This window comes from Lithobates pipiens, unplaced genomic scaffold (assembly GCF_037356315.1).
Source record: "Lithobates pipiens isolate NorthernLeopardFrog02 unplaced genomic scaffold, aLitPip1_a1.2 Scaffold_8, whole genome shotgun sequence".
In the NCBI taxonomy this organism is placed as follows: domain Eukaryota; kingdom Metazoa; phylum Chordata; class Amphibia; order Anura; family Ranidae; genus Lithobates; species Lithobates pipiens.
In genome coordinates, this window is record NW_027507903.1 from 492,469,683 (window position 1) to 492,492,858 (window position 23,176).

A 23,176-nucleotide genomic window follows, 5' to 3' on the forward strand; every position below is an offset into this window, starting at 1 on the left:
CATCATTCACATCAGGCAATGCTTCTTGTGAAAAGCAAACCCAGAACTGGTGTGTGTTTTTTTGATAGGGCAGGGCAGCTGTAACCAACACCTCCAATCTCATCTCATTGATTGGACTCCAGTTGGCGGACATCTCACTCCAATTAGCTCTTGGAGATCGCTTTAGCCTAGGGGTTCACATACTTTTTCCACCTGCACTGTGAATGTTTACATGGTGTGTTCAGTAAAAACATGGTAACATTTAATTCTTTGTGTGATATTAGTTTAAGCAGACTGTGATTGTCTATTGTTGTGACTTAAATGAAGATCAGATCACATTTCATAACCAATTTGTGCAGAAATCCATATCATTCCAAAAGGGTTCACATACTTTTTTTTTACAACTGTATATATACACACACACACACACACACACAAAAATACCAGCTGTGTAATTTTAAAATGTTTTATTCTTTCTATATCTTAATAAAGATTGACATATCTTGCCTGTTATCATAAGTTTTGTATATTGCCTATAAAGTCCCTAGGGGTAAAAAAAAATACACTTTGTTGCATGCAAAATAAAGGGATGTTGGCAATAGGTTGAGTATTCCACACGCTCATTGTCAAATATAAGTGTTATGTATATTTTTACTTGAATACAGGTGAACTTTTATATTTTTTCCAGACCTGTGCAGTAATCCAGTTTAAAGCTTTACCTCTGTGTAGGAGCTGCCTGTAATTAAGACCGGTGGCTGCTGCTCTCTCTCCTTGTACAGGGTGACTGGTCTTGTCTCTGCCCCCTCCTATAGTTTTCTGCAGGTAGCATGTAGTGAGTGGGTGACTCCCACAGCTCTGTTCTCTGCAGACTATGTATAACACAGTGATGATGTCATTGATACTTTTACAAGGAAATATCTGGGTTTGCATAAGGCTTTTGGTGAACACAAAGTAGATTTAGATTTATAATCTTAGTGGCTATTAAGGCATATATTTAAAGTGGAGCTCCACCCAAAAGTGAAAGGTCTGCTTGTTCGTACTTTTTGGGGGGAGTAGATACCTGTCAAAACCAGGTACCCATTTCCACTTCTGGGTAAGATTGCCGCACAACGATGCAGCGATCTACGAAATTTCTGGCCCCTCTTCCTTCCTGCCTTTTGGCAGACACACAGGTCCCAAAAGACAGCGAGACCATTCTGAAAGTGCGGATTGACTCATGCATGCGAAGTAGGAAACAACAAGGCTTCACTTCTTGCTTCCTTTGTAATTCTAGAATTTCTGAAATTTCCAAAATCTAAAATGTCTGAAATTTCTAATTTCTAAAATTTTGAATTTTCCAATTCCCGAAATGTTGAAATTCAACATTTTCAGAATTCTGAAATTCGGAATTGAGATAATTCTGAAATTTGGGAATTCGAAATTTGGAAATTGAGAAATTCGGAAAATTTGTCAAAAACTAAACTAATTCGGAAACTAAACGAATTGCTCATGTCTACTGGAAATATCATTTTTTTAATAAGGTTTCATTATGGCAAAGATGGTTACTTTGCTCATTAGTGCCAAATTCTAAATATTCGGTGGAGAAAATAATTATTTGATCCCCTGCAGGTTTTGTAAGTTTGCCCTCTTACAAAGAAATTAAGGGTCTATTATTTTTATCATAGGTGTAAATTAAATGATAGAGACAGAATATCAACCAAAAATCCAGAAAAAAAACACATGATACAAATGTTATAAATTGAGTTGCAGTCCAGTGAGTAAAATGAGTATTTGATCCCCAGGCAAATCATGACAGAGTACTTGGCGGAGAATCCCTTGTTGGCAAGAACAGATGTAAGACATTTCTTGTAGTTGGTTACCAGGTTTGCACACATCTCAGGGGGGATTTTGGTCCACTCTTCTTTACAGATCTTCTCTAAATCCTTAAAGTGGATGTAAACCTGATTCATGAAATTTGACCTAAGCACATATATCTGTAGTGTTTTCTTATCGCTCTCCAAAGCCCACGATGTGCACTTTCTAAAGAATATAGCAAGCAGAAGACAGCAGATAAAGATGTAAAACTTATGTAGGAGGATTTGTTTCATCTCTGTGTATCATCTGAGACTGTTCACTTTACTGGGTATATGTGAGGGTTTACATCCACTTTAAGGTTTCTTGGCTGTCGCTTGGCAACTGGAAGTTTCAGCTCCCTCCATAAATTTCCTATAGGATTAAAGTCTGGAGACTGGCTAGGCCACTCCATGACCCTAATGTGCTTCTTCCTAAGCCACTTCTTTTTGCCTTGGCGGTATTTTTTGGGTCATTGTCATGCTGGAAGACCCTTCCACGACCCATCTTCAGTGTTCTGGATGAAGGAAAAAGGTTCTCATCCAAGATTTTACAATACACGGTCCCGTCCACTGGCCCCTCAGTGCGGTAAAGTCGGCCTGTACCTTTAGCAGAGAAGTTGCCCCAAAACATAATGTTTCCACCTCCGTGCTTGACTGTAGGGATGGGGTTCTTAGGGACATAGTCAGCATTTTTCTTCCTCCAAACACAGTGAGTTGAGGTAATGCCAAAGAGCTACATTTTGGGCTCATCTGACCACAGCACTTTCTCCCAATCCTTCTCTGAATCATTTTAGATGTTCATTGGCAAACTTCAGATGGGTCTGTACTTGTGCTTTCTTAAAGAGGGGGACCTTGCGGGTGCTGCAGGATTTCAGCCCATGGCGGCGTATTGTGTTACCAATGGTTTGTGTTGTGTTACCAATGGTTGTGTTACCAATGGTGACTGTGGTTCCAACTGCTTTGAGATCATTCACATGCTCCTCCTGTGTAGTTCTGGGCTGATCCCTCACTTTTCTCATGATTATCCTTATCCCATGAGCTAAAATCTTGCATGGAACTCCAGACAGAGGGCGATTGATTATTTAGTATTTCTTCCATTTGCGAATAATCACTCCAACATTTGTCTCCTTCTCCCCAAGCTTCTTGCTGATGGTCGTGTAGCCCATTCCAGCCTTATGCAAGTCTACAACCTTGTCCCTGATGTCCTTTGACACCTCTTTGGTCTTGCCCATGATGTTGAGGCTTGAATGGAAGAAAAAGATTTTGTGGACAGGTATCTTTTATACACATAACGAGTTCTCGTTAGGAGCACCTTCTTAAAGTGGAGTTCCACTTAAAAGCAGGACTTCTGCTTATCCGTTGTGCCCCCCCCCCCCCCCCCCCCACATTTGCCAACTTTCAGGGGGAGGGGGGAATGGGTACCGGTTTTTAAAATGCGACTCCATCTCATGGAAGTTCGGCCCCCTCCTCCGCCGCCAGATCAATTAGAAAGCGCAGCACTCTTCACGCATTTGCTGTACGGAACCTGCCATGAAGCCAAAAGGTTTCACTGCCAGGTTCCCTTACAGCTGATCCGAAGAATGGCTGGGGTTACGACATTGCGGGCTCCCTGGACAGGTAAGTGTCCATATATTAAAAGTCAGCAGCTGCAGTATTTGTAGCTACTGACTTTTAATTTTTTGTGGGGGGGCTGGACCTCCTCTTTAAACTGACAGGACTAATCTGTGCACCACATGAGCACATACCGTAGCCAGTCTGTGAGAGCCAGAATTATTGTTGGTTGGTAGGGGATCAAATACTTATTTTACTCACTGAACTACAACTCAATTTATAACATTTGTATTATGTGTTTTTTTTCTGGATTTTTGGTTGATATTCTGTCTCTATCATTTAAAATAAACCTATGATAACCATTATAGACTGACCATTTCTTTGTAAGTGGGCAAACTTACAGAATCTGCAGGGATCAAATAATTATTTTCCTTACCGTACCTGATAGCTGTCAATCAGAAGGTTCACATCCTCCTAGCCCTTTACTCCATAAATACAGTACAGTGAGTGATCATTGTCACCCTAGGACAGGAAGTGTGTTACTGGCAAGATCACCAGGTGAACATAAAGGAAAAAACACCTAATGAAACAAAACTAATGCAGCCATCACATCTATCGACTGGTGAGCTGCAAAATATAAAATTTTTGCTCTTGAAATTAGAAACATGTTAAATTAATAAAGCTTCCTTTTTCTTATTGTGGAATTCTACAGCAACTGCCCTAGTTAATCTGGTGAAAAGCAGAGCTGTACCGCAGTGCAGTTTGATACTGCAGAGCAGAGAGCGTCGCGGCTGCATTCAGCTTGGTACACGTCTCTTGTTTTATTTTATCTCTCTGCAATTTCAGTGCAGCAAAACACAACGCAGTGTTATGTTTTGTTATCATATGTTAATGATGGTTATTATGTGATTATATTAAAGTATATTAAAGTTACCTTCCATTGTACAAAATGAAGGTATGCAGGGGTCTATCATAATGACATTAAAGGCCAATTCACACTATGTTCAGTAACAGACGTCTTACCAGTTTGTAAAACATCTGTCATCGCAGGGACACACAGGAAACCATTGCTTCCTATGTGTCCCATTGACACTGCAACACAGCCTAATGCTGTGTCGCAGCGCGCTGCGGTAAAATGCGGACATATTGCATTTTATTGCAGTACACTGGGCAAAATCGCACTGCAATGTCAGGCAGTGCACTGCAATGCGCTGCCTGACGTTGCAGTGAATAAAGTGTACGTTTTGTGCAGTTCACATAAAGCTTGTTCAAAACAAAAAAAAGGGGAGCCGTGCGATGCGCTGAATGGAGCTGTGAATTGCTGCAGCTGGTCTGACTGAAAGTCGCTTCTTCAGGAAATTTCTTGGTACATATCTAAAGTTAAATACATATTATAAACATCATTAGCACAATGCAAAAAACATTTAACTTCTCAAGATCAGGGTTTGCGGATAATTTTTACAATTTGATACTACAAAACACGCCTGATCTTGAGATGTTAAATGTTTGTTGCATTATGCTAATGATGTTTATAATATGTATTTAACTTTAGATATGTACCAAGAAATTTCCTGAAGAAGCGACTTTCACTCGTGAAACTAGTTGAAATACACGATCAAATTGGACACTAGTTGCTGTACCCTGAACTTTCTTATTTTAGGAGGCCGGGTATCATTTGACTGTACACATGTTTATTGTTACTATGTTGATTATCAACAACTGTTTTTAAATCTATAATTTTTCAAAATAAAAATTATTTTAATTATACTTTTTGTCTTCATCTGGGTATCAAGACAGTCCTCGATTCCATTGGGTGGTGCATGGTTGCTTGTGGTCGGAGTAGCCCATGTTAAGTTCCCCCCTGCTCTTTCTGTTTTCCACTCTAGCAGTGGGTAATTTTATACATAGGCAATGTTTGGTTGACCAGGTCTATCCACATTTGTAAAGATGGAGGTTCTGGGTTTTGAGCCAGGCATGTTTGGCATAGCTCCCAACTGTCCCTGATTTCGAGCAATGCCCCTCTGTCCCTCATTCCTCCTCCTTTGTCCCTCATTTTGGTCTGATCTATATAGTTGTATATAAAATGCACTTTTTATCTTTCAAAAAATGTTTCCCAGTGCTAAACCTGTCATCTGATTTCTAAATTGCTGCATTTGTAAATTCCAAAAGCCAAAATAAAGTAATAGTAGTGGTAAAAAAAAGCACTTTTGGGTTTAACCAATCTTATTTTTTTGTACAGTTCTCCTTTTAGGGGGCGTGGCAAGGGGTGTGTTCTATGCCTGCATAATTTTGCTGATAGGTGTCCCTCATTCCAATCTCAAAAAGTTGGGAGGTATGGTATTTGACAATGCACGTTTACCACAGTTTTTGCAAGTTTTGTCGCGTGACAATTGCTGTAAAATTGCATCATGTTTCAGGTGCCATTAAGAAATAATGGCACCGCAAGTGGGTCATGCGTTTTGCTACAATTCTGGAATTATGGGCAGATTTGCAGGGTTCTGCTCATAATTCCAATGCATTTAGCTGTGAACTGTAGCCTTTTTAAAAAGTCCATTCAGACCTGTTCTTTCCAATGCGTTGTATTAACGCGCACACGTTATATTGCACATCATGTTAGGTAGCCTATTCCAATTATTGAGTTGTCAACACACCAGAACGGTCAAAAAAATGGACATACAGACACAGCACACCTTGGAGCACCATGCATTGTGATGTGCTGCAACACAGGAGTGTCAAAGCTGCGTTGCCGACAGTCGGTGCACCAATCAAAATGAATGGTACTGAGAAGCACACACATGACATGCATTAATGTGCACTGCAGTAATGAGCATATCACCACAGCGCAAAAGTGTGATTTGACCATTAAGCGCAATTGAACTTTTAGTTTTTATACATTCCAGATGCATCAAAACAAAAGTCAACTTTTGTTTTGCATTCTTTTAAAATCAGCCACATCTTGAATAGAAAAGCCTGTTCCTAGCCAGCATCTTGTAAAGCCCCTGGCTCTCTTTGTGGAATCAATGGTCTCTCTGTAGAGGTTTGACACATGCCCTGCTGGGTCAGAGTTAGGCCTCATGTACACTGCTGCTGATAAACGGACGTTTATAGTCATTTCTAGGCAGTTGAGTTTAGAAGCCTTTTTTGGAACACCAAAAAATGGGTTCAGATGAATGTTCAGAGGCATTTGAAAAGCCAAATGCCTGTAACAGCTTGTAAACGCTGCTAAACGCAGTTTAGCAAGGTTTCGTTTACAGTCGTTTTATCATTTTAACAAATTATATACCGTATTTGTCGGCATATAACACACGCCGGAGTATAACACGCACCCGAAGTTTAGGAGGGAAGTTTAAGAAAAAGAAACTTTTAGGAGGGAAGTTTAAGGAAAAAAAACTTACATTTTAAATGCCCATCAATGCAGCCTTGCACACTGTCCACCAGCAGCATTCCCCAGTGTCCATCTGCAGCCTTCCAGTGTCCATCTGCAGCCTTCCCCAAAATTGCAGCATGTTTTGGTTTTAAATTTAGCGCCACCTCCGAGATCTTCGGCTCCTCTCGCCGCCGACATAGACCGAGCCAAGCCAAGTGTACTCAGCTACTCGGCTCCGCTCGCAGTAATGCCCCAGTCCCGCCTCTTGGCCTAGCTCCTATGATGGACACAACATTGGTCCAATGGCGGGACGTAAAGGATAGGAGGCGGGACTGGGCGTGACTGCGAGCGGAACCGAGTACACCGTACACTCGGATTGGCTCGGTCAATGTCGGTGGCGCTCCACAGTCAGCGGAGATTGGCAGGGATCGGCGTGTAACACACACCCACGATTTTTGCCTGATTTTAAGGGGAAAAAGGTGCGTGTTATACGCTGATAAATACGATATATATATATATATATATATATATATATATATATATATATATATATTTACAAACGCTTCTAGACGCAAACGCAGCTAAACGTGGCATGTAAACACGGCTAAAGGGACGTTTTAAGATGCTGGTTTCTAGCTGTCAAGTTAAATCCTTCAGGAGAGGTTAAACAACGTCCCGTGTACATGAAGCCTTAAGCCGTGTACACAGGGGTGGACTGTCTGGCCAACTAAGTCCGTCAGACAATCCGACGGACAGTCCGTCCTACTTTTGAATGAACGGACTTGACCACACACGATGAACAGACAGTCCGCTGAAAGCTTGCGCGATGATGTGTACAGCACGTACGACGGGACTAGAAATACGACGTCCAATACACTGCAATGCAACCTTCGGCCGTGTAAATACTTTCTGAGCATGCGCCATACTTAGTCCGTCCAACTTGCCTACTCACGAGCGGACTGTCCGCTGAAACCAAAGTTGGACGGACTGTATTACGGAAATTCCGAAAGACTTAGTCCGCCTGACTGTCCGCTGAAAAAGTCCGCTGAAGCCCACACACGAGCGGACTGTCCGCTGAAATGTGTTTCAGCGCACTAAGTTGGACAGACAGTCCGCCCGTGTGTACGCGGCCTTAGACCCCTCTAATCAGCAGACCCAGCAGAGGCTTATCAGACCTCTGCAGAGAGACCACTGCTTCCACACAGGGAGCAGGGGTCCTTTTCTGCAGCATGCTGGCAGGGGACAGGCTTTTCTAGTCAGGCTGTTGCAGCTTTCTAAAGAACATGCACTATAAGACACCTTTTGTTTGATGTACGTGAAACATAATAAGATGATTTAAACTAAAAGATCAATTGGGCTTTAACATGAATAGGCTAATCAGTGAATGTTAATGTTTAAATAACCTTTTTTCTATGTATAGCTTACAATTCTTAAGGAAATAGGTTTGTTTCTGCACAATTACGATTTTGTACATACAGTATGTATCCGCAAACGACCCCTTCTTTGTTTCATGTGCTCTGACTTTTTTTTTTTTGGATTTGTTGCTGTTTTGGGTGCAGGTTATTTTGTATTCTACAATTTTTTTTGGGCAATGCCGAAAAAAAGAGAGACTGCTTTGCGCAAGCCCTAATTGCATGCTAGTTGTGGTTTCCTGCTACTAAATCACCCCACTTATTTCTCCTCTATGAGGGCCCCTAGTCAACTCACCAAGCAGGGTCTAATTGTCTTGAGTGAATATAGCCCATGTTGGAGGAGATCCAGTTCATGTCCAGAGTCACATGATGCGTCCTCCACATACTGGACTTGAAAAGAAATTGTCTGAGATTTAATTAGAGGCCTCGAAACGGAGTCCTTGAATGCCCATCATTACAATCAGCAAGAAGAAGAGAAAGGCGGGATAACCAACAAGGAAGCTTTATTGAAGCAAAAGTGAAAATGTATTACTCATTGCTGTAAAGATCACATATGTTACTAATAACTGTATACTATACATGTAATATATATATATATATATATATATATATATATATATATATTATAGTTTTCAACTGTCCCTGATTTTGAGGGACTGTCCCTGATTGAGCAAAGTCCCTCTGTCACTCTTTCCTCATTTGTCCCTTATTTTGGTGTGATCTATATAGTTGTATATACCTGTAAATGCACTTTTTATCTTTCAAAAAGTGTTTTCCAGTGCTAAACCTTTCATCCAATTTCTAAGTTGTTGCATTTGTACATTTCAAAAGCCAGTGTATATATATATATATATATATATATATATATATATATATATATATATATATACACATATATATACACCATACTTTACTATCTATCTATCTATGGTGTGTGTATATATATATATATATATATATATATATATATATATATATATATATATATACACCATACTATCTATCTATCTATCTATCTATCTATCTATCTATCTATCTATCTATCTATCTATCTTTTTAGGACCAGCACCCTGGTCCTAAAAAGGCCTGCTAATAAATCTAGTTGTGCTAGGGGGTAACTAGCCTGGCTAATTGGTAAGTTGATCCACTGATTCCTGTCCTAAGTCTGGATTTGGGATAGTCTCTCTCTTCTGTCAATAGGTGGTACTGTTTCTTTTGGCATTAGAATGATGGATTACCATAAATTGAGGTAATGGGTAACTAGGTTGTCTCTGCCAATCAGCAGGAGTTTCTTTGACTGCTATGTATGCTGGTATAGGCTATTTATTTGGGAGGAGTCAGGGGATTGGGATTCTTCCCGCCCGAGGCTGCGGCCTGGGTGGACGTGTGTTGAGAAGCTCCTGGTTTCTAGGTTTGAAGCTGGAGGCCTATCCAGGAGGCATGCTGGCTGATTGGTGCACTTAAGGCCTATCCAGCAGTTCAGGGTTCTGCCCGAAGCTTGGGGCTTGAACCATGTATGTTAGCGGCTCAGCCCGAGGGGAGCCTGAGTGTTGCCTGAGGTAAAGGAGAAGCAGTTGCCACAAAGGGATGACCACTCCTGTTACCGGAGGCAAGTTTGGAAGGGATGAAGTTCTGAAGCAGTACCAGAGCAGACGCTTCACTAGCTGGGGACAGTGAAGTAGTGGGAAAGCTTCAGTGGAGACTCATCGAGGAAGGCAGTAAGCAGCTGTAAGTAATGCTTGAAGGAGTATGGCGGGTAGCTTTAAGTAAAGCTTGAAGATAAAGTACAGCGGTTAGCTGTGGGTGAAGCTTGGGAATCCAGCAGGTATCTGAGTCTAAGAAGTCTAGTAAAAGACAGCGAGCTGAGCTTAAGGATCTACAATGGAATACTGTGAGTTTAGCTGGAAGATCTACAGTGGGTTACTGTGAGAGAAGTTGTTGCCATAGGAGACAGCGGTTGCTATCCGATACAGATTGCTGCATTCAGCTTAAAGGCCCTTGTTCTGTATTGCTGTCTGCCTAGTTCTATTTTTGTCTGTACGGTTTGCCTTAATTGCTATTGCATTTGCCAGGGTGTCCTGTGCCCTAAACCCTCTCTTCCCACCGTTCCTGTTAAAAAAAATAAAACTCTCTTTGTTAATTTTTACAAAAAGTGACTAGCGCCCAATCTTTCCACCTTGCACTACACCCACTATGGCTAGTAACCTGCACCCTGAGGAGGAATGTCACTTCTCCCTGGCTACAGGGGTTACCATTAGGCCCTTGGAAGTCGGGGGGGGGGGGGGGCGGCGCTATATATGTATATATATATATATATATATATATATATATATATATATATATAGAGAGAGAGAGAGAGAGAGAGAGAGAGAGAGAGACAGACAGACAAATACATTATATGGGACAGGTCAGTGGCTAACCCGCATTGCTTAAATGCCAAACAATAAGACCCCATTTACATTCCCGTTACTCAAAGTGTGATTGGGGCCTTAAGTGAGGTCACAGACACAATCACACAATCACAAAGAATTTAGCAGATAAGTGTTACATCACGTAATTGTTCTTTTTGGATTTTTTTTTTATTCTCCTGACAAATTGATATGTATATGGCTTGCATAACTATGTAGCATACTGGAAAAAGAAATCACCGCTTGACCCTATCCAGTCTATGTGGTTATCATGTATAAGCTGGCCTCAGCCTTGCACCACTGCACACGCCATGTTCTCTCTTAGAGGACTTGGAATATGCAGTGGTGCAAGGCTGAGGCCAGCTTATACATGTTAACCACAGACTGGATAGGGTCGAGCAGCAATTTTTTTCAAGTACACTATACACTACTGGTTGGTGATGTTTTTTGCCAGCACCCCATTCCTGAGTACCAGCGGTACGATATATACTTCCCTTTTTGCTTGGAGCGGCACTACAACTATTAACACGTCATTGCTTAACTATGTACCCCAGCTGAGCTCTGCAATCCAGTCCAGAGCTTCTAGTTTGCCTTCTCCCCAGATCTCAGACCACACCCCTTCGCTGCTCTCATTGGCTGAAGGAGAGAAGTCTGAATTTCTGGCTTAGAGGATTAGGGGCTCTGATGTGATGGAGGGGACTTTGATGTGATGGAGGGGGCTCTGATGTGATGGAGGGGGCTCTGATGTGAAATGGGGACTCTGATGTGAAATGGGTACTCTGTCCATTGTTCTACTGACTTTCAAAATCCACTAAGGTGGCATAAGTTTAGATTTTGCAGCATGACTTGTTTTATTCTTTCTCTAAGTTTTCCCTAATACTAAAGTGTAAGTTCACCTTTACAGAAAAATCTGTAAGGTGAATTTATGCAGGACCCCCCCCCCCCTCATCTTCTGCCAGTTATAATGACTTTGCTGCATACTTTAATATAATGCACATAAATAAACAGATTGTAAGTTTACAAAGCAAGACATGGGCACCTCTTGGCATCATTAACCCCTTCCCACCCATCTCAGCCCTTTCGCTGGATCTTAAGGTAGAGGGCGGGGCCAGGGGTGGGGTAGAGGGTGGGGCTGAAGGGGGCCCTGTCAGGTAGGAAGCTCGGGGCCCCTATGATTTCTATCAGCGGCCCTGCTGACAAACACAAACCATGGTGTTTCTGTCTCATCAGGAGCTTCAGGATCTTCTCCTAGCCAAGATGAAGGATCTGAATACTTTCCAGGAAAGCAACGTGTCCCTACGGAGTGAACTGGATGCACTGAAGTCTATGCTGGAGGAAGAGGAACACCAGTAAGTTAAGTTTGATAACCAAGGTCACAAGATAAATCCAGCTTTTAGCTCAAACCAGCCATGCTTTATCTCAACATGTTTCTCTACCTTTGCTTGGGCACGGAATGCATGCATGTTGCCTGCTTCTGTCTAATTGAGAATCCACACCTCTCCTTTAGAAGATAGAGAGAAGTATGTCCTCCTTCTCAGCTGTGTGTGTAATTTGATCTTTTCTTCTATTCTGGTCTCTCCATTAGGGCCGGTTCACACAGCGAGGTGCGGCGAGGCGTCTCCGACTTACCTCGCCGCGACCTGCGGGGAGCTCAGCGGCGACTTGCAGAGGACTTCTGTATAGAAGTCAATGCAAGTCGCCCCCGAAGTCGCCCCGAAGTAGTACAGGAACCTTTTTTCGGAGCGACTCGAGTCGCTCCTCTCAGAACGGTTCCATTGTACAGAACGGGGGCGACTTGCGGGAGCGAGGCGAGGCGAGCCGTGTCGCCTCGCCTCGCCTCGCTGTGTGAACCGGCCCTTACATGGGCTACTCGGGTTATTCAAAACATAACAGTAAATGCACTGACAGGCTGAAAAAAAAATGGTTCTATGCCTCAAGCTTGTTATTTGAAAATAAGTTAATAAATATAAAATAATCATATGAAATACTTGTTATTTTCCTAAAATAAAACTTTTTTTCTCTTTAACATAACTAAAAAATACCCAAATACAAAAGGTAAATACGCTGGTAAATAAAAAAAATAAAAAATGTGTATATATACAGTGCCTTGCGAAAGTATTCGGACCCCTTGAACTTTTCAACCTTTTGCCACATTTCAGGCTTCAAACATAAAGATATAAAATTTTTATTTTTTGTGAAGAATCACCAACAAGTGGGACACAATTGTGAAGTAGAACGAAATCTATTGGATTTTTGAAACTTTTTTAACTAATAAAAAAATGAAAAGTGGGTCGTGCAAAATTATTCGGCGCCCTTGCGTTAATACTTTGTAGAGCCCCCTTTTGCTGCGATTACAGCTGCAAGTCGCTTGGGGTATGTCTCTATCAGTTTTGCACATCGAGAGACTGAAATTCTTGCCCATTCTTCCTTGCAAAACAGCTCGAGCTCAGTGAGGTTGGATGGAGAGCGTTTGTGAACAGCAGTTTTCAGCTCTTTCCACAGATTCTCGATTGGATTCAGGTCTGGACTTTGACTTGGCCATTCTAACACCTGGATATGTTTATTTGTGAACCATTCCTTTGTAGATTTTGCTGTATGTTTGGGATCATTGTCTTGTTGGAAGATAAATCTCTGTCCCAGTTTCAGGTCTTTTGCAGACTCCAACAGGTTTTCATCCAGAATGGTCCTGTATTTGGCTGCATCCATCTTCCCCTCAATTTTAACCATCTTCCCTGTCCCTGCTGAAGAAAAGCAGGCCCAAACCATGATGCTGCCACCACCATGTTTGACAGTGGGGATGGTGTATTGAGGGTGATGAGCTGTGTTGCTTTTACGCCAAACATATCGTTTTGCATTGTGGGCAAAAAGTTCGATTTTGGTTTCATCTGACCAGAGCACCTTCTTCCACATGTTTGGTGTGTCTCCCAGGTGGCTTGTGGCAAACTTTAGACAAGACTTTTTATGGATATCTTTGAGAAATGGCTTTCTTCTTGCCACTCTTCCATAAAGGCCAGATTTGTGCAGTGTACGACTGATTGTTGTCCTATGGACAGACTCTCCCACCTCAGCTGTAGTTCTCTGCAGTTCATCCAGAGTGATCATGGGCCTCTTGGCTGCATCTCTGATCAGTCTTCTCCTTGTCTGAGCTGAAAGTTTAGAGGGACGGCCAGGTCTTGGTAGATTTGCAGTGGTCTGATACTCCTTCCATTTCAAAATGATCACTTGCACAGTGCTCCTTGGGATGTTTAAAGCTTGGGAAATCTTTCTGTATCCAAATCCGGCTTTAAACTTCTCCACAACAGTATTACGGACCTGCCTGGTGTGTTCCTTGGTCTTCATGATGTCTCTGCGCTTTCAACAGAACCCTGTGACTATCACAGAGTAGGTGCATTTATACAGAGACTTGATTACACACAGGTGGATTCTATTTATCACCATCAGTCATTTAGGACAACATTGGATCATTCAGAGATCCTCGCTGAACTTCTGGAGTGAGTTTGCTGCACTGAAAGTAAAGGGGCCGAATAATTTTGCACGCACCACTTTTCAGTTTTTTATTTGCTAAAAAAAGTTTAAAAAATCCAATAGATTTCGTTCCACTTCACAATTGTGTCCCACTTGTTGGTGATTCTTCACAAAAAATAAAAATTTTATATCTTTATGTTTGAAGCCTGAAATGTGGCAAAAGGTTGAAAAGTTCAAGGGGGCCGAATACTTTTGCAAGGCACTGTGTGTATATATATATATATATATATATATATATATATATATATATATATATATATATATATATATAGTTAAATATATGTAGCGCTCTGCTCCTGATGAGCAGACGCTATTGTTTTTTTGTTTTAATTGTCTGAAGCTGTAGTTTGGCTCAGACTAATTTCTCTAAAAGTTCTGGTTTCTGTACCAGTTCAGCTGGGTTGCATTGATTCCCACCTGACCGTAGGTGTAGCTGTCACTGTCGGTGGGTGTGGAACAGCAGCAGGCTGGATGCATTGAATGCCACCTCTTGCTCGGAAATGGTTCAGTGAGTGTGGTTTCCCTGCTGTGCATTCTGGGAGAGGGTATTTAAGGTAATGATGCCATTTTATTTGGTTCGTTTTTTTGGGGTCCGTGATCTCCACCCCAGGGCCCTCCTGGTCTGGCATCTGTGTCGCATGGTCTTGCGCCTTGGGGCCGGCTGGCCCGAGGCTTCGCAACTGAGAGTGTAGGCCCAGGAATTTCTTGGGGCCTACTGATCCAGGGGTGGTCCTGTGCTGTCTCGAAAAGCTGGAGAATCCAGGGGAGGACTTTTCCAGTGGGGGACCGAGCGCAAGGCTGGTGTCTCTGGAGGAGCATGGAAACTCAGTTAGAGGACGCAGCCCAGGTCAATATCCTTACAGTATCGGCGGGTCGGCTGAAAGAATCTGGTACTGTATGGTAGTTCTTCCTAAAACTCTCAAAAATCTCTAAGTTCAGTTAACAAGTCTGTGGCAGAGACTTTGTTGTGTATCTACTCTCAAAAACCACTAAGTTCAATTAACTAGTCTGTGGCAGATACTTTGTTTGCATCTCATTGGTTGCTAGGTCAAGTGAGAGGGACCTATCCGGTGACTGCTGGATCCAGTCTGTGGAGCTATATGTCCTCTGGATCTGACGAATACCTCTAACCTGCAATTACTAGGTGCCTGAACTCCCCTTTATCCTCTAACCCTCTATTGAAGGACTGTGTCTTCTTTCTTTCTTTGGTGTTACCCCTAAATAAATCTTCAAAAAGGACCAAGTGTCTAATATATCTTCATTTGGGCTACTTACTTGGACTTGCCTAAGATGAAGAGGCGAGCAGGTGAGGTAACAGTAAGCCCAAATAAAACCAGCAGCTCCTTCTGGGGTTAGTGCTACATATATAACAAATATATATATGGTATATATAAAATGTATGTACAGTATAACCATTCTGTGTAATTGGAATCTCATTTTTTATGGTGTTTCTGGTCAGGGCCAGATTAAGAACATCATGGGCCTGGTGCTGAGGATTTTGGTGGGGCCTTTTATAAACAATAAATAAATAAAAATGCAAACTATGTTTTGTTATAACAAATTAAATTAAAGAGAGAGAGGGGGATGAGCGCGAGAGAGAAAGAGAGAGAGAGAGAGAGAGAGAGAGAGAGAGAGAGAGAGAGAGAGAGAGAGAGATTGAGAGAAAGGAGATGAAAGAGGTGTGAGGGGTAAGGAAGGGAGGATGAGAGAGAAAGGGGGGGATGGGAGAGAGAGGATACACATGAGCATGTGTGGGAATTACATCAATGCAGCCTGGCCAAGGCAAGTGACCGAAGGCACAGAACCCAGAAGGAAGACCGGGTGAAGATGGAAGTGCCCGGGCCCCGCCGGATTGATCCCAGCACAGCACTGGAGGGCTCAGTCTGACAATTTAAGTGTGCCCTAATGTGCTAAAATGCTGGGCATACTTGTACATTATAGCATGTGGAGGGTCTAACAGTGGGCACTATGTACATGAGAGGAGTGCAGAGGATATAGCAGAAGGCACTATGTACAGGAGAGGAGTGTGAAGGGTATGACAGTGGGCAGTGTGCACAGCAGAGGAGTGTAGAGGGTATGACATTGGGCACTATGTATAAGATAAGAGTGTGGAGGGTATGACAGTGAGCAATATGTACAGGAGTATGGAGGGTATGACAGTGGGCACTATGTACAGGAGAGAAGTGTGGAGAGTAGGACAGTAAGCAGTAATTACAGGAGAGGAGTGTGGAGGGAGGGTATGACGGTGGGCACTATGTATAGGAGAGGAGTATGGAGGGTATGACAGTGAGTAGTATGTACAGGAGAGGAGTGTGGAGGGTATGACAGTGGGCACTATGTATAGGAGAGAAGTGTTGAGGATATGACAGTGGGCACTATGTATAGGAGAGAAGTGTGGATGGTATGACAGTGGGCACTATGTATAGGAGAGGAGTATGGAGGGTATGACCGTGAGTAGTATGTACAGGAGAGGAGTGTGGAGGGTATGACAGTGGGCACTATGTATAGCAGAGGAGTGTGGAGGGTATGACAGTGAGTAGTATGTACAGGAGAGGAGTGTGGAGGGAATGACAGTGGGCACTATGTACAGAAGAGAAGTGTATGACAGCGGGCACTATGTACAGGAGAGGAGTGTGTAGGACATGACAGCGGGCGTATGTATAGGAGAGAAGTGTAGAGGGTATGACAGTGAGCAGTATGTACAGGAGAGAAGTGTGGAGAGTATGACAGTGGGCACTATGTATAGGAGAGAAGTGGGGAGAGTATGACACTGGGCACTATGTATAGGAGAGGAGGATGAAGTAATCTGGGAAGGAAAAATGTATGTATGGGCTAGCTGGTTTTACACAAGTCAACCTATTAACCGACTTGAGTACAACCAGCCTGTCAGGTTTTCCCCAAAACAATCAGTGCTGCCAGCTATAGTTAGCAACACTAATCATTGTATTCACTGGCAGAACACAATAACACTGCGGGAGTGATTGCCCCATTCACAGGTCAGCAGGTGAGAGGGGGTGTGGGGACAGGCTGGGGAGAGATACTGGTCAGTCCCTGGGTAGGCACTGGTTAGTATCAGAGCCAGATACACACAGGTTACATACGCCACGATCGTTAGAGCGAGAGCAATAATTCTAGCACTAGACCTCCTCTGTAACTCTAAACATGTAACCTGTAAAAAAATGTAAAGCATTGCTTAGCATGATTTTTTGTTGTGTACTAACTTTAGTGTTTTTTTTTTTGACTGAAACTGTTTCTTTTCAAAAAAAGTTTGAAAAATTGCTGCGCAAATATCGTGTAACATAAAAAGTTGCAAAGACCATCATTTTATTCCATAGGGTGGCTAAAATAATATATAATGCTTGAGGGTTCTGAGTAATTTTCTAGCATAAAAAAATTATGATTTTTACATGTAGGAAAGAAGTCTCAGAATGGGCCTGGGTGGCAAGGGGTTAATTATCATAAGTAATATACAAATAATTATTATAAGCACTGTGAGTTCGTCCTCTCAGTCTGCTGTAGAGTGTTCCAGCTTGTATTTAAACTGGCCGCTCTGTATGTAGCTACTGACAGGCTGTGCAAGGAGCCCTGTATCTCCGGAACCATAGATGATAGCAGCCCCATATTTTAACCAGTGCTGGAGTGGGTCTTTAGCTACCTATCTGTAACTCCTGATCGCCGAGCTACAATCCTCCAAGTCGATTTTTTTTTTTTTTGCTTTTTTTTTTTTTTTTTGGGCAAATGGGCCCATCTTGAGAAAGGGGCCTGGAGCTGCAGCTCCAATAGCCCCTATGTTAATCCGGCCCTGTTTCTGGTGAATTGGAATGTAAATAGTTTTATCAAGATGCTGAGTCATTTTGATATTTTTCATACAGAATTCAGACTGCTTGTAGGAAATTAGGCAAATCTAAATTGGAGAGCCTTCATAATATGCATTTGTATGTTGATGTATAAGAACAACAAAAAGCATGTAATAGGGGATTAAAATACTCTTTTTTTTTTTTTTTAAGTGTAATTAAATAAAAACAGGCCGACTTAGTTCGGTGGACTTTGAGACTCCTTCAAAGCTTATGGGCGGCACAGTGGTGTAGTGGTTAGCACTCTCACCTAGCAGTAAGAAGGGTCCCTGGTTTGAATCCCAACCTGGAGTTTGCATGTTCTCCCTGTTCCTGTGTGGATTTCCTCTGGGTACTCCGGTTTCCTCCCACAATCCAAAGACATGCAGGTAGGTTAATTGGCTTCTGTCCAAAATTGGCCCTAGTATATGAATGGGGACCTTGGATTGTGGGCAACTTGAGGGTAGGGACCAATGTGAGTGTGCGATGTACAGGGATAGGGACAATTGTAGACACTCACTCAGGTTGAACTGGATGGACTAACTATGAAACTATGAAGCTACAAGTAAGATATCAAAGAAGGGTCAACTAATATCAGTTTTACTCATATATTTGAATGAGATTGTGTTCTGTATCCTTTTAAAAACCTCAAAAACCCCACAGAAGGAGAAGTCAAAACAAAATTGATTACCAAAGTTAATGGATCACAGTCAGAAAGAAATCTGACTAAAAATGCATCTAGCTTCTAAAATAATGTTTCAGTTTACAGCATATTGCAATAAAAATGTGTGAATATGTATGGATATCAAATAGATCAAAATAATTTGAAGATGTTTAACAAGTCAAAAACAGTCAGTCAACGCTTTGAAAACAATGCATTTCCTGTGTGGCTGATATCTTATCTTAACAGCTGTTAGGAGAGAGACAGAATAGTTGAACTGAAACACTGAGAGCTCCCTCTAGGGGATAGTCTACACATTTCTATTTTATTACAACAAGAAAAAATTATTTTTCTTCTTGTTTTCTAGGATGAGCATTAGTAACTGGCAATTACCACAGACCACCTCATCCTCCAATCTACTGACTGAGTCCTTCCCATCGTCTATACACAACTTTATTCCTGAGTACTACAGGACGACTGAAGTCCTTCCACCGATAACTACATCTAACTCCACTGAGCTGCCTGCTGCTAAAGAGGAAAGTTCCCATAAAGGAGAAAACATTGGTAAATATAAGAGAACTATATTATTCTTTCACATACTAAGGGAGCATGTTTAAAGCAGTAGTAAACCCAGTTTCAAAAAACATTTACATTCCCGGCATGCTGGAAATGCTAACTTTCACATTGGTTGTGCTCTCAACGAAACTTTCAAACCATCCAATGGCTGGTTTCATAACTGATCACATGTGCAGCATTATGGCAGTTGAAGAATCATTAGAGGCCAAGATGGCAGCTTCCTTGACTGAAAATGATAGAAGGGTTTCACTTCCACTTTAAGAGATATGTGCTGTTCCAATAGGAAAGTCTTACTATAGGCTTACCTATAGGTAAAAATTGTCCATGGGAGTTTACTTCCACTTTAACCGCTCTATGCAATGGTTTTTGTCTCTGAGCCAATAAGGAGGGAGAGAGCCAGGACAGCAGCTGCTCTTGTACACATTGCTGGATCATGATCCTAGTTATGCTTAGAATGCATGAAGGTAAAAAAAACCTTCAGTCTTAACAACTACTTTATTAATTTGCCCCTAGACTAAACAAGCAATTAAAGCCCAATTCTGGGCAACTAAAAAGTTATCCCTTGCAGTGGTGTTGTACTTGTTGACAGCTTGTTTTGTGTAGGGCAGAGTAGAAACAGTTTTACTTGATCCTCTGCTCCCCTAGCAGATGGTGCAATGTTCCGCTGGTGGACTGTCCCTTGGCACCATCAAGTTCAAGGCAGGGCTAAGAACCCTGCTTTGGTCTTGATGACGTCAAGACCCTAGACTGCTTGGAGCGTGGAGGAGAAAAAGCTGCGGGGAACGATCTAGCTGCAGCTGCGGGGAGAATGAAGGATCTTTTATTGTTCCCAAAGAACAAAGCAAGCAATTAACCCCTGCAGTGTGGTCACAGCCCACTGCATGGGGATTATTTTTCAGTTGCCCGGAGTTGCAGCATTCCAGGGAGAAGGATGGGGGAAGGCAGTGAGTAATTGGGAGGGGGGGGGGGGGTGAATACAGGGAGGAGCTAAGAGGTTTTTCCAGGTTTTCTCATGTCCCACCAAAGTACTTCACAGATTAGAAAGTCTTCTGATGATTGAAGATGATTGTGCGTGGATTATGAAATGTGATTCTTGCTGAGATTGCGATATACTGTGTCACTCATCATGAGTTGAGTTATACACACCAGTAAATCAGCCTCAGTTCAACAGTTCACCACAAAGTCAGTTAGTTCATATTATGCAACTTGGGTTGCTGCCACTGACTGGTACTGTATAGTCTTCAGCCTCCAAGGCATAATAGACCATTGAAATCTGTCCTCTGCAGGGTTGCAATTGTCTCCAGAAAAGGTAACCCCAAATATATACAAAGGTTAGCAAAAAGCAGAGGTTCTCTTCATTAGTTCATCAGGAGACTTGCTAGAGGGCGATGTTAGAATTCACTGGGAGACATTTGGATTTCATCTTTTAATAATGTTGTAATTTTAGGTGTAATTTGACTAAAGTTTTCTTTTGTACTTGCTCAGAGTCAGTGGAAGATATTCAAGACCAAATAGATCATTTTAAAAGGTCAGCATCTGCCCCTCTCCTGGATGTTCAGACGCCAGACCTTGGAAAAAGACAAGACTCGTTTGGTTCAGTGATGGACAAGGTGAACCCTAAACATATCAGCAAAACTCCACCACTGACCATAAATGACAGGAAAACTGCTGTCTCCAGGTCAGTTCGGCAAAGCACAGGCTAAAGTTTAAGTCAATAAAGAGCACCTGTCACACCAAATGAGGCAGCGATTTTGTTATCATCTGTAGCTGCCATACAAAAAACCTAAAAAAATGAAACGATTTCTCCATTCACGCTACATGGTGGGGTTGGATGAACTTCCCGCTGCAGCTTTTGTATTTTGACAGCCATACCCACCAGCTGTCTATATACCCAAACAGTGCATAGATTTAGTTGGATGCAGACATTGTTCAGCCGACAATTTTCTGCCCGGCTTCTTCAATTTTTCATTCAAATGTTGTCAGGCAGGAGGTAGCAAACAAGGTCACCCGCTGAGCAAAATTTCTTCCACATATGGCCAGCTTTAGAGGAAATTTCTTCTCAGTTTATAGAGATGTCCCCCTATTTTCTGCTGTACCTCGGGGACAGGAAGTGAAAGGAAATCTCTTCCTACTCTATCCCAAACGAAAAAATAAAATTGCTCTAAAGATAAGCATAGAAGCTAACCAAGGTCCCTGATAGGGGACCACAAGAGAACACTTAAAACTTTAAATATAAATTAGTATTACCAAAATACGGAATAGTAGGCAAGTAAACATAGAAAAATCACATCATCCAAATAACAGTTACAGGAAATGTGTAAAATCAAAATGTGTAATCACTGAAAATATGTTATAGTTTAGAAAAAATAAAAATAAAAGCAATTGGGACTTTATATGAGCTGTGACCATCCGGTACACAAGACTCCATCCCCGATATTTGATAAAGAAAAGGGAAAGGGGCCAAAATGGGCAACGGGATTTTATATGAAACAAAATACTTACGTTTTTTCTTTCATATAAAGTCCCGCTGCCCATTTTTGCCCCTTTCCCTTTTTTATCATATGTTATAATTTGTTTTAAGCAGGAAAAATCTACAAATTTGTTTCCCCTTGAAGCATTTTCCATTGAAAGCGCATGGAAACGCATCAAGATGTATGTCAATGCACATTTTGCATCATACGTTTTGCATGATAATGCATCATACTACGCATTCACGTGTATTTACTTGCATTATGAAGCACGTTGATGAACATCTTAATGAATCGAAAAACAAGTCTATTGATTTCAGTAGAAAATGCATTAAACAAAAATGCAGTGGTGTGATTCCAGTATATGTAAGCCCAATACCAAAATATTAGATAATTCTTAACATGTTAATGTCATTTTAAAAATCATTTTCACATGGGCGTGCGCAGCAGGTGTGTCTGGGTACACCCCAATCACTGTGTGCGGTGCCGATCCCCCCTATTACCTGGGCTTCCCCCTGTGTTGCATTCCTCCCGCAGTGCTGCTAGCTTCCCTCCTCTCCCAATGGGGCTTCCAATGGAGACTACAAGTGGCTATGTTTAACATAGAATGTATAGGCACGATCCACTGTTGATCCACTGTTGTCACCATTGGGAAACCGGCCCTGCGAAATACCATGCAGCCATTGCTGGAGTGCATGTAGACCGGACGTGGCAGAAAAGAGCCTGCAGGAGACCATCATTGCCACTGAGATGTAACAAAGGATGAAAAAATAAATGGGAAAACAAGATTTCATGGCAATTGTTTATGATACACTATGCTTTAGGTAACATCTACTTTAAATGTTGTGGAAAATTCTATATGGATTTTATTCATTCTAAGCAGATATAATTCTTTCCAGTGGTTATCTCAATAATTCTTGGAATCTGCATGAATAATTTCACTGAGTTGTTTAGGGGTTGACAGCCTGGATTTAATGCTGATACAGGAATTTATTTTCTCACAAACAGCTAAATAAGCAATATTATTTGACACAAATTTCATATTCGTTTTAAAGTGTGAGCTTGGCGTTGTCAGGAGACGAGCACTTAATAATGTATAGAATTCTATGCTCGATTAGCATGTGCGGGAGTCTGGGTATGTCAGCTCTGCAAATGAGATGTTCCTCCAAGCAGCCGGATTTTTCAGAGTTGCACAAGATCTGTTAAGCAACGAAAAGCATGGAAAATTCTGATGAATAGTAATTCTGTATCTCAATTATCTTGAGCAAGTTAGATGAATCAATATTCACATTTTTTAAGACAGTATAATTAGTCAGGCTATGGTGGGAGGAAAGGAAAAAGGGAACCAAAAAGTCCTGAAATACTGATAATACTTTTCAAGTGGACCTGTCATTATGTAACCCTGTCCATTATTTGCCTGGCTAACCTATAAATACATACCACTGCCCCAGGATCCAGTAGAATGGAATAGACTGTAGCTTGGAAAGTGTCTATTGCTGTTAGGCATGACCATGAGCATTGGGTTGGACATGAGTTCAGCCAACAGCCAAACAAACTAGCCATA

The 23,176-nt window shown here is 41.8% G+C and overlaps 2 protein-coding genes across 5 annotated transcripts in view; one reads left to right on the top strand and one right to left on the bottom strand.

Moving 5' to 3' along the window:
- The window catches only part of LMNTD1 (lamin tail domain containing 1), a 213,294-nt gene that overhangs the window by 137,888 nt on the left and 52,230 nt on the right, over positions 1-23,176 (top strand). For all 3 annotated transcript variants that reach the window (XM_077469094.1, XM_077469095.1, XM_077469096.1), the window contains 3 exons: positions 11,780-11,898; positions 18,936-19,132; positions 20,630-20,822. In XM_077469094.1, the coding sequence (XP_077325220.1) occupies positions 11,780-11,898; positions 18,936-19,132; positions 20,630-20,822 (509 nt within the window). The remainder of the gene's footprint in view (positions 1-11,779; positions 11,899-18,935; positions 19,133-20,629; positions 20,823-23,176) is intronic.
- The window catches only part of LOC143960460 (uncharacterized), a 44,065-nt gene continuing 43,447 nt past the window's right edge, over positions 22,559-23,176 (bottom strand). For both annotated transcript variants that reach the window (XR_013270315.1, XM_077469097.1), the window contains exon 2: positions 22,559-22,811. Coding sequence is in view for 1 of the 2 variants with exons in the window: in XM_077469097.1 (XP_077325223.1) it covers positions 22,795-22,811 (17 nt within the window). In the remaining variant the exon portion in view is untranslated. The remainder of the gene's footprint in view (positions 22,812-23,176) is intronic.